Raw genomic sequence first — 16,472 nt, 5'->3', positions numbered from 1 at the left:
CCTTTAGTTGTGAAGTAGTTCTTCATAAGTTATTATTATTTTTTAATTTAACGATCTCTTGTTAAAGCTACTTTATTAGAACTTTAATGTATTTACACCATATCACACTTTATCATGTATGTGCAGTTCATTTATTTTCATTGTTGAATCTATTATCATTGCTTATTCCAATTCATCAAATCAACTGATTAATGATTTATTAATGACTTCTCTCTTACTCAGCTTCCTTGATTCTATAGTTAAACAGTTCTTGCTGTGTTCCTCTTCCATTGCTATTGCACCTCTGAAATTGTCTGTATTCCATACTTGAATCTTTTAAAACATGGCAACATTCAGTCATTCTCAATTTGCAGTTCAACTTCATGCTTACTATACTAGTATGCATCCTATTTGTACACCCCTTCCACTACTGTCTTATGGAACAAGCTCTCTTGAGCAGCATTTCCAAGAAACTACAACCTACAGGCTTTCAAAAAAAAAAAAAAAGTAACCTTTTATCTGACTCCTGGGTGAAACGTGATAGTGCTACTGGAAGTGCATGTGTTAATCGATCATCTACTTAGTGAAATATGCTGGTGAGTGTGTGAACAGATACTCATTTCTTCTCTTAGCCAAAAAAAAAACCAGTATAAGTTAAGGGGATAAAAATCCCTTATTGTTTTTCAGCCAGTAATGGAAAACAGTACTACATCTCTTAAGAGCTGTGTGTTTTACATTATGAGAAAACATCAAGAACAGTGAGGGAGCTTGCTCCACCTTTGCAACGAGTTGGCGTGGTGTGGCACTACCAAGTGGTCACTTACGCTTGGATACGCTGACAGTTCGTCGGCATGAAACGTTACAGGTCGTAGTTTTCGATCTTAGTTTCGCTTACTGGCTGAAAAACAATAAAGGATTTTTATCCCCTTAACTTATATCAACCTCGCCAGAAAAAAATAGCTGTTTGGCTTTTCATCTTAAAAAAACCAGTATATTTTGAAATAAGTGATGTCTCAATTATTGAATCCTCAAATATCCAAAATGACGAAAACCTCAGTTAAGCAGCCCTTATATCGGTAAGAATGCCAACTGAACCCTGGAACAGTATGATCTAACCATATATTCAATTAACCATATCCTCCATTAACTGAATAGCAAATCAGTTTCATAGTGCTACTTGATAATTGACAGATCCAGGAAATAATTTTCATTAAAAAATATTACAAAGCTTAAGTTTTCAAAAGAAAAGGACCACTTTGTAGCTGAAGCATATGGTGATCAGAAAAACATACCTGATGAGCACTATCCTCAAGAATATTGAGAGAACTTCTCAGCGAAAGTGGCTCATGTTCTTTGTGCAAGCATTCATTTACATTAGCTTGGTTTAAAAATATAGGTTTTATCAATCTTTACAACATATTGTGTGTGTCTGACAAATTTTAAGATGGTTAGATGTTTGTGAAACACCTAATCATCTTAACCATCTGCCCACAAACATATAAAATGTTTGTGGTCAGATTTATTTTCAAATGAAACCTGAAGTTTCATTTGAAAATGAATCTGATTTATAAGAAAAATGCATGTAAAAGGAAACTGTAATTTGAAGCTGGTGAAATTTTTTACTGCAATTACATAATGAATGGCATTTGCAGTTTGCTTAATCATATAAATGCACACTATTTGCATACTTTTATTATGAAAGCTTGACTTTGGTAAGATGTTTCCCTTTGGGAATGAGAGGATTTAAATCACTTAGAATAGTTACATTTTTCTTTTAAACAACTGAAGATATTTTTTAGATTGCACTTATAAAATAAGAAAGGACTTTGCATTGTTTATGAAAAAAATAAAAACAAAAATCCTTCATTAGCATGTCCATTTAAATTATTAAACTGTATACAGGTAATTTTGCAAGGCATTCCACTTGCCTCTGTAGTGCATTAGAACACTGGCCATGCCCTTTAGTTGGAAAGACCAGTTTAGATCTTGTGTGGGATATAAGAAACATGTCTTATATATAGGTATTTTCTCACTAAAACTTGATTTTTTACTTCACTCACAAACCAGCCCAAGATCCTAAAAATAATTATCCTAAACACCATTAATGGGCCTGTATAAATAAAACACAAAAATTACTGTTAATATAAGTATGTTTGAAAATAACAAAATTAGTTTAGATTAAAAAAAAAAAAAATTCTTTCCTCCTTCATGCTTTTCACTCCCCTTGGCTCTCTCTCCTGTACCTATTAGACTATGCAGTTATCTACTTTGATGCTTATTTCATCAATAAGGAAAAAAAAACTAATGTTCTGGGAATATTTGGTTCTTGTATATATATATTAATAACTTTTTAGTTATGAAATATTTTAAGCAGTATAGTGGCTTGAAAAGGTTCCATGTTTGATCTCTTTAGAGAGCATAGTTTCCAGATTATTAAATCCTGTCCACAGTACTAATATACTATAGACCATGCTCCACATTTTCCAGTGGCATACCACTATATTTAATTCAAGATATTAGATGTATCAGTAAGGCAGTGGCTCACGTACCATAGGTTGAGAATCCCTGCTATAGACTGTAACCTTTTTTGGGTTGAATACATTAAAAAATATATATTAATCTTAATAGTTTATCTCAAGTTAAATGTTCTATATAAGTTCTTTGATTCACTTAATAATTGAGTTTTTCTCTCCTTTATCTTCCAATAAGGATAAAGATGGCCAAACAGCTTTACATTATGGTAAGTAGATTTATATATAAGTATTAAAATTTATTTGTAAATAAATCTTGAGAGACTATTGATGTATGAGAAATTGAATGTGAAGAATCAGGGAAATGTGAAGAGTTAAAACCTGAGAATCTGAAGCCAAGTGATGCAAATGTGTGGTCTAAATAGCATGAAGACAAATTAACAGGGAGATTGGTTGCTTCTTTTGTAGGCAGAAGACTACAAGAGTATGTCATTGGTGAGATTTAATTGATAATGCTCATACAAGAATTGAGTCTGCACCATGTTGAATCAAAAGACAGTGGGTTTCAGGTTACTTGGCATGGAGGCCAGACGGTCCAGATTGCATAGAGGTGAAGGCATACAGTTACAGACTTGATGTACAGAATGATAATAATTATGAAAATTATTGGCATATTAATGAGTATAAGGCAAGCAACTGTTATGGATGATTTTTAATTATGTGAGTGCATATATAAGCAGGGCTTGACAAATATTCTCACCCACTTGCCCATGGTAATGTAATAAATTAATATTAACATAATAACAATTATATATTCTACAAAATCAATGTTGCTTTGTTTTTATTGTTTATTGACTTCTTGGAATGGCTTTCACGGAAAGGAAGTTTTCTCCAAATGATAAAGCACTTCTAGTTACTTGATGGAAAACTTATTGACTTATTGTGATATTATCATTAAAAAAAATGTCAGGGTCTTGGGCAAGTATGTTTTTTTTTTTTTCATAGTGAGTAGGACGCATAATTGGTCAAGCTCTGTATATTAGGAGGAGGGAAAAGCACATTAAAGGAAGGAAAGAAAAATTATAATTATGGAGGATGAATGAATCAGAATGTTGTCTATAAACAAGTCTCCCAGTTAATAGTTAATTGGCTCTCTTTGAACATAAGAGAGCTAGTTACGTATGTATTGGTTAAGGAACAAGTATGTGTGTATTTAATATTAATCCCACATGTGTGAGCAAATTGTTAAGAAAAAAAACACATATAGGTATACCACCAATTTTTGTGCAACATAGTCCAGCACCTCCTTTAGTCCAGATAAAATTACGAGAGTGCACTTAAAATTTCTGCAAACACCTGACCAGGTCATTAGACCACCATAGATGTGGTGCATGCTTGCTTAATTATTTACATCACATTACATTGCATTATTTATATTGTTGCCTTGGTTAATGTATTGGGACCTCATATTGTAGACATTAGTGAGACCTGGCTATCAGAAGCAGACATGCTAAATGGTATCAAGTGCAAAGGATATAGTATTTTTGGAGAGAAGAGAAGGTGGTGTGCTGCTAATGATATCAGATGACTTGAATCCAGTTAGAGTTGAGACCTATGACTGAAATACTAGTAATAATTTTTCATGTGGCAGCGAGTTTGAAGCAGTCTGGTGTGATGTGGAGTCTAACAATATCAAATACATAGTGGGATGTTGTTACAGACCTGGTGGATCGGTTGCTAGTGATGAAGAAATGCATCACCAAATTAAGATGATGGGTGCAAAAAGAGTAATCATAATGGGAGACTTTAATTATCCCAAGAGAAGAATGAAACTGAATTTATTGAGCTGTTGCAAGACAACTTCCTCAAGCAGCTTGTGACAGAAGGAATTCATGGTTAAAGAGTGTTAGATCTGATTGTAGTGTCAGAGGAGATTTCAGTTAAAAATGCAGCTATTTTGCATCTGATTGGTGACAGTGATCATGTGGTACTCACTTGGGAAGTGACTAAGTTTATGAATGTTCCATTCAGAAAAGATTACATGCTGAACTACAAAGCAGGAAATTATGACCATCTGAGGAGTATGCTAGGTTCTGCACCATGGGATGAGTTGTTGGATGGGAAGAATATGGACAGTGTGTGTGGTTAGTGTTTAAAATTTACTTAAATGATGCGATATCAGAATGTGTTTCTAGAGTGAAGAATACATAGAATAGGAGTGAAATGTGTAATCCAATTAAGCAAGAGATTCATATGAAAAAGATGATGTGAAAGGAATATCGTATGCATAAGGATAATGTCATTTATAATAATTATAAGCAGCAGGCCAGTAGACTCACAAGTGTTGTATGGAAAGTTAAGTCTGAATATGAAAAGAAACTGGCACTGCAAGTTAAACAACCCAAAAGAATTCTATCGTGGTAAAATAAAGAATGAATATGAAAGAATAACTCTACCGAATGCAGATAGTATATGGTTGGCTGATGCAGAAGAGGTTGTTCAACTAATGAGTAGCCATTTTGCTAAAAACTAACAACCTGGTATATACAACATTGAACTCACTGCTGCCTCTTTACTATATGAGGAAGAAGTACTAGAGCTGTTACACAAATTGAATACGAATTCTGCAATAGGAACTGATGGAATATCAGCACAGATGCTAAAAGAGTGTTCAGTTGAACTGACTATTCCTTTGACCAGGCTATATAACTTGAATCTCAGAACAGGGAAGATTCCACAAGTGTGGAAGGAATGTGTGATTATCCAATTGCAGTAGGGTAGTGCAAAGACTGATATGCCTATTGACCTATCAGTATCTCTGTAGAAAAGTTGACCTTATTTTGTAATGATAAATGATTATATCTAGAAAAAATGGGTCGACAGAGAAACTTTACTTTGCAATGAATAGTATAAGTTTACTAAGGGAAGGTCATGTTTTAGTAACTTTCTCACATTCTATAATAATGTTACCTGAGTGAGACAAGGAGAATGGATACACCGTAATACTTTTCCATTTTTTATTATTATTATTATTATGTGACACCTCCAGGGAGTCTAAAGACTCGTCGAGGAAGAGTGCCAACAGCATCGAACGATTGTTCTCCTTCCAACTACTAACCGCGCTCAAACTTGCTTAACTTTTTGCGAGCCATTAGTAGCAGAGGCTCTACCAATCGACCAACCCAGTGGTGTGCCTCAAGGATCAGTCCTTGGTCAAATTTTATTCAATTTGTACATTAATAACATTGGGAAGGATTTGACATACAACATACAACTATTTGCTGATGATGCAAAGATAGGTAGAGTAATTAGGAGTGCTGCTGATATGCAGTACTTGCAGAATGGTTTGAATAGGCTGTAATTGTGGGCATGTGAAAATGGATGTCAGTTCAGTGTTAATAAATGTAAGGTCTAGCATAATCCCACCTACATGGGATTATGCTAGAAGAAATTGATCAGAATAGAGAAGCTGGAGTTTTAATAGACATGAAGTTGAAGTTCAAGGGTCATATAGCAAAGATTGTAAATACAACTCAGAGAATAATTGCAATTCTGAAATGAACCTTGACATGTAAAGATAAGGAAGTCATTTTGCCTGTTTACAAGGCCTTGATAGACTTCACTTGGACTATTGTATGCAGGTCTGTTCTACAGATTTGTGTGGTAATTCTGATTCAGTGCAAAGGAAAGTGTCAAAAATATCAGGTTTGTGCAATACTGATTATGAAGACAGGCTGCAGAACAGGAGAAAGAGGGGGTGATATGATTGAGACTTACAAACTTTTGAAAGGGTTATGCAGAATTTCAGTAGATGGAATTTTTCATTTTATGGAGGGTGGGGAAAGGATGCAAGGGCATCTTTGGAAGTTGAGAATGAATGCTATTAAAAAAGGGTGTGAGGGCTAGATTTTTTTCTCTCATAGAGTGGTATGTGATTGGAATGAATTGCCATTGGATATTGTGTGTGCAACTAACGTCAATGAATTCAAGAACAGGTATGACAGCTGGTGTGAATGATATGGCCTCCCTCAATGAGTTTCTGACTCTCTGGAGGTCTCTCTCTTAATAATAACAGTAATGATGATGATAATGTTTATCCATAGACATAGCTTCTAAGCAAGGTCCAATTCATTGTAGTAGTGGTATCAAGCATAAGCTCTCTACATGGATGCAAGTAAAGTAAAAGTGTCAAAACAACTCAATGTTGGTATTTTGATGCAGAAACTGTGTGATGCATAAGCTATTGGTTTGTGAATTGTTTATGACATAAAGAAGCAAAAGGAAAAATGCTGAAATTCTTTGCACGGTGATTCTCCAAGAAGATGTTAGAAAAACTATTAAAAAATATGGTAAGAGCCCTAACCATGAAGAAATGATTTTGAGAACATTGTAGTGATGAGGCAGACTTGTTAGATAGCATATTAATTGAATAGGCTAAGTTATTCCATAAAGAATCCATTAGAACATGAGTATGATTATAATAAATGATAGCTTCAAACATTTTTAATAAGTGACTTGAAATTTTTATCCATATAGCTGCATGTGTAAAAGACACATGCAGCTATATGCAGCAAAAACAGTCATCATGAAAGGGCTTAGTATTTGGAATTTGCTGAACTTGGAGCTGACGAGCTCCTTGTTCCTTAGGAAGTGTATAATATTGATGACATTGCATTATGTTGGCAGTGCATACTGTGAAGGACTTTAACAGCAGAGCCCACAGGATTTAGACAATCTAGGGATAGTTACTGTCCTAGGATGGTTAAGTGACACAGCAGGCACACCTAGATGTAAACCTAGTGATAGGAAAAAGTAAATGTCCTAAGGCCCTGGAAGGCATACATTTTTTTAAAAAAATATTTAAAAAATGCTGGATGACCACCGAGCTTATATTAGAATGGTTTGAAAAGTTTTCATCCTCGAAGCCCAAGAGTACTGCATATTTGAAGGAAGATTGAAAATTTCTTCTTATTTTGGACAAATGTTCAACTCATTCTAGAGCTGATCTCTATAATAAAAATGTTCATACAGTATATTTACTACTAAAGTGTACATCCCTTATCCAAGACCAAGAAATGCTGTGATCTGTGAAGACAGAGCATCACTCACTTTTTATGTAATGTTAGAATGCCAAAAATGCTGGCTAGCTTGGCTAGCTTGTAGAGACATTTATTAAATAATTTTTAACATGAAAAAAGTACCTTGGTTTGTTGCTAGTGCCTGGGAGAAGGTACAAGCATCAACACTAAAGAAATGATGGCATAAGTTGTGGCCTGTCTTGACATGATAATTCTCTTGATGAAAATGTCGGTTGGCAAATGCTTTATAGGATTTAATGTATCAAAGCAGAAAGAAGTTGTTAATGAGTTGCTTGAGTTTGCAAAAAGTGTTAAGAGACTTGCTCTTAAGGGTATGGCAAGTAGGTTTAATGAAGAAAACCTGGCAGAGTGGATGAACAGTGACAAAAAAATACCTGTCATTCATTGCTATTCTGAGCATGAAATTATAGAGATTGTTCTAAATCATGATAAAAATAGTGAAGGTCATGAAAATGAAACAGATGTAGATGAAAACTTACTATTGAAAAGTAACTTGTGTTGATGGTGAATTAAAGGGCTAGAGCAATGCACCTTCATGGTGGAACAAGAACTAATGAATTTTCATTTGATGTATGAAAAATTATGAAGGGATAGATCAAAGCACATTAAACATCTTTGCTTCAAGATGTTCTGTTTCCCTTGCAACATCAAAGATCCTTGATGAATCAGTTAGCTATGAAACAGACAGAAATCACAGACTTGATTAGCTTTACAATCCCAGTAAAATTCTAAATTTTGCCACTTTGGAAGGGACCATCACTCAAGTAGGAGAAAACTGAATATCACATTGAAAAGAAATATGTAAAAAAGTTTTAAAAAGAATTAAAGTGGAGCATCTTTTACAGGTAAACTGTAGACTTAACTATATGAACATTATTGAAGAAAGAATGAAACAGCTCAAAAACAAGAACCAAACCTTGGAGTCGCTGTGGCAAACTCTGAAGAAAACATTGATTGATTCAACTAGGGAGTCATGTGGTTGAAGTTGTCTGCAAGGATAGAAAGAATAAGAATGCCATGGTGGACACAAGAAGTTAAAGAAGCAGTCCTGGAAAAGAAGAAAAGCATATTGAAAGTTCCTAGCAAATAAGTCAGCAGATGCTCTAAAAGAATACAGAGAAAAATATCAGAGAGCTAAGCTGTGTGCGAAAGTAGCTAAACAAAAGTCATGGGAAGACTTCACTAAGAATATAGAAAGTAAATATCAAGAAGGTGACATAACATTTCTGGAGGCTATTGAAAAAGCTTAGAAATGGAGGAAAGAGTATGGTAAAAGGAATCAAAGATGATAAAGGTGACATGAAAACTGAAGATAAGGATATCCTAGATGTCTGGAGTAATTACTTTGAAAGACTGTTAAATGAAACAAGCAGTGACCAAACCATAATAAAAAAAAAATTTTCAACAGAAATACAAAGAGAAGTACATATTAATAGTTGAGATAAAAAAAGCTGTCAAAAACTTGAAAATGCAAAGGCAGCTGGAGTAGATAATGTTCGACCAGAAATACTGAAATATGGGGATATAAAAAAAGAAGTTTTTCAGTGGCTACACTGCATATTTCAAAGTGCCTCTACTTCAGATGATTGAGCTCTCATAGATCCCATCTATAAAATAAGGAATAAAGCTGGATGTGAGAATTACTAAGGAATCTCTCTACTAAGTTTCCAGGTAAGATTTATGCATGCATACATGAAAAGAGGTAGAGATAAATTGTGGAAGAGAAAATTGGAGGGGAACAAGCTAGGTTCAGGCCAAATAGAGGTTGTCAAGATCAGATTTTCACTGAAAAATCGTGGGAATATAAGGATCTGTACTTAAGTTTTAAAAATTTGGAAATGACAAAGTACATATGGAAAAGCTTTTCAAAATGCTACAGTTATATAGTGAGTGAATGGAACATTATACAGAGCAATGCATAGTCTGTATTTGAGTTGTAAGTCAGCAGTTAGAATTGAAAGAAATACAGGAAGATGGTTTGATGTAAAATCAGGGGTAAGACAAGGATGCACATTATCTCCACTCTTATTCATCTATATGGATCACATTATGAAAGAAAGTGGCATCAGGCCTGATATCAGAATTGGAGATGTCAAACTTAGATCCTTGTTTTATGCAGATGATGTACTTCTAAGCACATCCAGTCTCCAGGATTCTTTAACTAAATTGAATAGGAGTTGTAACCAGTGCTTTTTTCTGGGAAAAAAGGTTCCGTACTCACCATGAAGATGTTATTACAGCAACTTCCACACTTTTAACATATCCTCCGATATATACCCTCATCGTCTCTAGATCGCTTCTTGCTTTTGGTATCAACTGCAGAATGACAACCTTGGAGCAGCCATGAATCCACATATTTGCTAGGGTTGAACTGAGTGAGAGGAGGTCCTACTATCCTGATGAACATCAGTGCAGAAGTTTATCAACGGCAAGACTTCCGACATCACGACACACTTTACAGCTCAACATTTTATTCTTGACACACAGCCACTTGTTTCTCTCGCAGAAGTCATTTTTCTGCAAAAGTGTCCAACATTCGGGCCAATCATTATCAGAATCTGCTTTTTACAGGATCACAAGTAGATTCAACAATTTCTGCTTCTTCAGTCTTCCTTTTTTTTACTCATTGGCATAAAGTAACTATTTATTTTACTCATTTTAAACAATGATTGCACTGCTTTAACTTAGATTTATTCAAAACTCACTTGAACACCTGCCTGTTGTAGAGTGAATATAGAGCTGATAAATTGATATTGGAAGCAATCAGAAGTGAACACAACTTCCTGTTTCCGATTGTGTACCAATCTATGAAACAGGAAAGCAGGGTACCAACTTATGAGTAATCAAAACTGAAAATTCAATTTGTGAACACAGTATCATCTACCGGAATATTTATAATACGTTTTGCTGTCAATAAATCACAAATTTTTAAAAACTTAAGAAAAAAGGGGCCGGTACTGCATACCGCCAGAAAAAAAGCACTGTTTGTAACACATTTGGCAGCTATGAAAATAGGCAGGAACATAAAAAAACTTCATTTGCATTCTGAAAATATTTCTGCTATGTAGGCACAGTTTCTAGTGAAGATGGCAAGTTATGGACAACAGAATAAGCAAAGCTGGTACGGTGAGTAGCCACTTGAATAAATTTATATGGAATAAGAGAAATTAGCTAAAACACTAAACTAGCACTATACAAGACACCACTTTTAAGTTATGGATCTGATCATTAGAAATGAAGCACTTCATGAAAAGATGAGACTACAGATATGAGAGGCCTCAAACAAAAATTAGGGGCCTGAACAGATGACATCAGTAGCAGAATCATATTAAAACATTAGGAAAGAACTTGACATGGTTTGCATTCAAGAATGTATGACCAGGGCTAATCTAAGGTGATATGGTCACTTAAATAGCATTGAAGAAGAAAGGTTAGCCAAACAGGTGTTTGATGCCAAGATGTCAGGAAAAAGATCCAGAGGAAAACTAAGGTCTAGGTGGATTGATTCATTCAGAAGTGCTTAGAAGAACGAAATGTTAGATAACAACAGTATTGAAGTGCAGATAACTAATAGACTAATGTGGAGGAAAATTCTTGATAGGAGATTATTAATCATGTAGTGCTGTCATTGTATCCTGAATACCCTCTTGAGGGTACATATCAGGAAATTGATGAGGAAGAAAGGGCACTGTTGTAACATTTTTTGTAAGTGCAGTAATTTATAACCTGTTTTCATTTATACTGTACTGTACTGATAAAACTGTATCATTTCTGCGTGTATTAATGTTTGTATTTCATTAAATCAACATTTAATACTTGTTTAATGAATATCTTCTTGCATTGATATTAATAAACGTATACTGCATCATTTATACTAATGTATTTAATTTATAATCAATATTTAAGTGTGTGATAGTCCATGGTACTTTAGAGACATGGGAACGATATAATTAGTGGGTCAGAGATGTACTGATGAATTATTATTTTGTGACCTTTGTTGGTCTGACAAATCTGTTGACCATGAGTGCCAGAAATTGGTGGTGTGCCCATATATATAAAAGACATGACATATACACTGCTTGGAAAGAAGCCAATGGGCACCACCCATGGGCAAGGCACATTGTGCCATGTAATGAGTCGCGTCTTTATAACCCATATAAATTGGACAGATATAATGCTCTAAGTCAGTGCAACTGTGTCCAGGTGAAATGACTGTGAGAAAGGAACTGATTTTGTTTGAAAGAGGCATTGTGATAGGATGCCATGTTGCAGGCCCAATTGCTCAGCAAATTCTTGACAAATTGAACTATTGCAGGTCAACAATCAGTGATACCATACCAAGATGGAAGTGCAAGCAGTCAACTGCATCTACCACACACCAAATGTGACCGTAGGGATGCTACGGTCACATTTGGTGTGTGGTAGGTGCAGCTATGTGGAAGCTTGGAAATTTGTGTTATGGAGTGATGTATCATGCTACGCCCTCTACCAAGCAGATGGGCAGGTGTGGATGTAGTAGATGCCTGATAAATGTCTCTTATCAGAGCATGTAACCTCAAGTATGAAATTTGGAGGTGGTGGTATGTGATGGTTTGGACTTGTTTTTTTCTGGTTTGGCTTCGGATGTCTGTTTGTGGTGCCGTGAACATCGACCCGAGAGGGAACTGACCATTCTCTTTCAGGAAGACAAATGCACTGTCTTGAGGCTGCTGTTGTAACTGCGTGGTTTGTGGACACGAATGTCATTGCAATTGACTGGCCTCAACAAAGCCCTGTTGAACATCTCTGAAATGAACTGGAATGTTAGGTGAGGTTTTACTTATCATTGTATTGTATTTGTGTGTGTTACAAAAAAGTTTTTTGTAATCCCTGAAGATGTCTCTGTGACTGAGACAAAATATTGGAAGCATTAAAATTAGTTTTAATCCTTTTTCAGTGCTGATAATATTCCATTAAGCTTCCAACATGAAGAGTAGTATCTCTGTAGAACTGTATTCAAACTGTTGCTCACACTGTGCCATACAGTTTCCAGCACAGCAAAGACCTCCGTGTGAATGGGAGCCTGTTCCTTCTTCATCATCAGAATCACCTTGGTTAAAATTGGTGCATTTTTAATCCTGGATTAATGCAACAATTTCTTCTTCAGTTAAAATACGCCCTCTGTCCAAAAAGAAACCTAACTTTTTGAAAATAGAAGAAACTAGTGGTGCCACCTGTTGTATCTTTTTGTTGTTGAAAGCGGCAACCTTCATTAGTGTTATGTCAACTGTTTATGACAGTTTCATTAGAAGCCGAGTTATAGTGACAGTGTATTTTGACGAATGGTCAGAAAATTAGTTTCAAACAGAGAGCTGCGATTGACTTTTGTGTTAAACTTGGTAAAAGTTTTACCGAAACGCATCAAATGATTCAAAAAGCATATGGTGATGAATGCTTATCCCGTACTCAAGTTTACGAGTGGTTTAAGCGATATCAAAGTGGTTGTGAGATGCTTGAGGACGACGAAAAGCCGGGCTATCCAAAAACTGCACTGAGCGAAGTTAACATCCAAAAAGTGTGTGATTTCATCAAAGAAAAACCTGAAATCATCCATGAGATTGATTGAAGATGAATTGGGGATTCCAAAATCAACTGTGCACAACATTTTGACCAAGAGTTTGGGCCTTCGTAAATTGAATTCGCGATTTGTTCCCCACAAGTTGACCGATGACCAAAAAGTCTATCGAATTGAACACTGCAAGGCCCTCATTAAAACCACTTGTAAGGACTCAAACTTCCTTGAAACAGTTGTTACTGGTGACGAAATGTGGTGTTTTGAGTATGAGCCTGAAGCAAAGCTCCAGAGTGCTGAGTGGAGACCACCAGAAGAGGGGCATCCGAAAAAAAATCGCTTCGAGAAGTCAAAAGTAAAGACAATGCTGATTTGTTTCTACGATTCCAAGGGCATTATCCACAAAGAATTCGTTCCACCTGGCCAAACGGTCAGTGGTGAGATTTATGTCAAAGTTTTGAAGTGATTGATAGCGAGAATTCGTCGCATACCGCATGAATATCGTGATGCAGGCAGCTGGTCACTTTTGCACGATAATGCACCATCTGATCGTTCGAACATTGTGAGACAGTTTTTTTTTTAGCAAAAACCAAGTTTGTGTGTTGGATCACTCTCCGTATTCACCTGATTTAGCACTTTATGACTTCTTTCTCTTCCCCCGACTTCATTTGCCAATGAAAGGAAAGCGCTATGATACCATTGAAAATGTTCAAGCGGCAAATCGTTATAAAAACTCATTGAACAAATTAATTGATCATGCGAAATGCTGTATCGAAGCTGAGGGAAAGTATATTGATTGAAATAAATTATTTGAATAATTATAATTGGCTTGTGTTTTATTTTCTATCAAAAGTTCGGTTTCTTGTACAGAGCGTGTATGATAACCAAGATCCTGAGCATCATTGTTCATCATCATCTTGCCTACAATTGGGAAACCTGGGGATCTTGTGACTAATAAACATTCTACTATAATATTTTCCTGTGGTTTTTCTATTATTTCAATTCTGCAATATTCATAATTTTTAATAATTATTAAAATATTTAGTAATGTGTAGTATATTATATATATTAGCTTTATATAATGTTGAGGTTGTTAATAATGAAATTTTTATTTTTTTTTTAGCTTCCTCCTGTGGTTATGAAGATATTGTAGAAACATTACTTCGCAGTGGTGCAGCCACAAATATTCTAGACAGTGAAGGTCTTCTGCCAAAGGATGTAGCACTCAGTCCCAATATTTTTGATCTGTTATCTGTTTAACGTACTGCAGAAAGTAATACTGAACATTTCTGTTATTGACTCCTTAAAATATTAAATGAGGATGTGTGCAATTTTTCTCTGGTGGTGTACTTGATGAGCATGTAAAAATTCACTTCTTCACCATGTATTTGTATATAAAGATGCAAAAACAGATTTTTAAAGATTTTGTAGATTTTTGTGTGTTAAAATTATTTAGTATCATTTTGGATGACATTTTATATAAATCACCTTTATATATAATAACTCTTATTCTTAAGAAATGCAAAGTTACTGAGATGTTTGTTTGATAAATGTCTGTATTTTTATTTTCATACTAAATATTACAATATATATATATATAAACCTCTCTCTAAATGAGTCTTTGACTCTAGGAGAGTTAATGTAATAATAATATAGAATTAAGAAGTTTGTGTTCTCTGAACAGAATGATTACAAAATCATTCATATTTAATGCTCATGTGTTTTTTATTTGATACACAGTTGAACTTTGTTGTGATGGGCACACAAAATGGCATAATTTTAATTTATGGATATTTCCATACAATTGCTCACTATTATAATGAGCATACTACATGGATATACCATACAAATTTTGGTAACTATGCAAACATTCTTAATTGCTCAGATAGTTCTTGGAATAGACATAAATGAAAGGAGCAATTTAGCCTTTATGACCAACTACACTGGTCGGTTTGTAACATACTCGTCCTTGGTCACCATCCCCACGCCCTCTCCAGTGTCTAGCCTCTATACCTCCTCCCTCTCTTTACCCAAATGCTGCCATGACTGTAAAATCAGTTAAAACTGAATACTTCTGTCAGAAACATATCTACTAAAAAGAAAGTCTTTCTTGGTTTGCAAAAAAGTTGATATTTGCGAGTTAGAATGTGGTACGAAAAATGATAAAGTGTGTAACTTACCATTATCTGAATGGTTAGTATCAACGTTCTAGATTTTAATAATGACACTGAGGAATTTGTATGGGTCGATGACAACTTGTTAACTAGTGGTCTTTCTACAGAGAGTGACATCATAGATGCTGTCTCGATATATAATGACAAGTGGTGAAAATTAATCAAAATCAGTGCAGACTACCTTCCAAGCTCAAGGTGCAATGGATACATTAGTCAGCTTTTTTGAAGGAACTGAGGCTAATAATGAGACTTTTAATGCATTAAGTGTTTTAAAGGGAAATTTGAAAAATATCAAAGTGAAATCTGCAAATATCAGTTTTAAGATTCATAAATAAAGACTAATTGAAATTATGTTTGTTTTTAATTACAGAAAAATAAAGTGTACGACAAATTGTTTAAGAAGTATATTGTAATTTATATATGTAAGTATATATATATATTTTTTTTTTCCTATCTAATGCTTCTTTATTGAGAAATTAAAAAAAAAAGAAGCAGAATGTATGTTTAACTCATCAGTGATATAGCGAGTAATGTTTATAACAAGTAACTTTTGTCAGTCCCCTGGTGCTTGCATTATAATCAAGTGCGACTATACCTCTATAATTTTAACCCATCTGTGAAATGGTAGTTTGGAATGAGTGGCCAAACTCATGTAATTTAAGACATTTTATGGGCTAACCTGAATATTATGCAGATGTTTCCGCCAGTCTGAAACATCTGCATAATATTCATATTAGTGTTTAATGGTATAAACAATGCCAAGAGGAAAAAATATATTCATTTATTAAATTCACTGTTTTTCTACACAGCATCATTAGAGAACAATGATAACTGTGACAGGCACACTGCACTAAATAATTTAAATTGTAACTGACACCTAATGAATGTCCTTTCATGATACCCTCTATGGGTCAGATAACTACAAAGTTAATTTAGAGAAGTTTGGCTATTAAGTCTTAAAATGACACACAGTTATTATTATGGTCTGATGACGCAGTAGAAAACCAGTGAAATATTAGTGAGTTTAATAAATGAATATATTTTCAAATTTCACAGAACCTTCTAGATCAATTTCACAAATATATGCAGTCTCAGTTCTGACCACAGTGATGTTCACTTCCACCTCCAGACAGCCACACCTCACCTATTTTTCCTGACAGACATGCAAATCTCAACCACTACTTTTCTCTGCTTTCTC

The 16,472-nt window shown here is 34.7% G+C and overlaps 1 protein-coding gene across 1 annotated transcript in view; it reads left to right on the top strand.

Annotated features, from left to right (window-relative positions):
- The window catches only part of LOC150110698 (acyl-CoA-binding domain-containing protein 6-like), a 124,658-nt gene extending 110,134 nt beyond the window's left edge, over positions 1-14,524 (top strand). The window contains exons 7-8 of the mRNA XM_090395812.1: positions 2,689-2,719; positions 14,224-14,524. Coding sequence (XP_090251938.1) covers positions 2,689-2,719; positions 14,224-14,360 — 168 coding nt within the window. The 3' untranslated portion in view covers positions 14,361-14,524. The remainder of the gene's footprint in view (positions 1-2,688; positions 2,720-14,223) is intronic.
- Positions 14,525-16,472: the final 1,948 nt, after the last annotated feature.

This window comes from Typopeltis vanoorti, chromosome 1, assembly GCF_054136105.1.
Source record: "Typopeltis vanoorti isolate ZY-2024b chromosome 1, IOZ_Tvanoo_1.0, whole genome shotgun sequence".
In the NCBI taxonomy this organism is placed as follows: Eukaryota; Metazoa; Arthropoda; class Arachnida; order Uropygi; family Thelyphonidae; genus Typopeltis; species Typopeltis vanoorti.
This window is presented reverse-complemented; position numbering and strand designations above follow the sequence as displayed.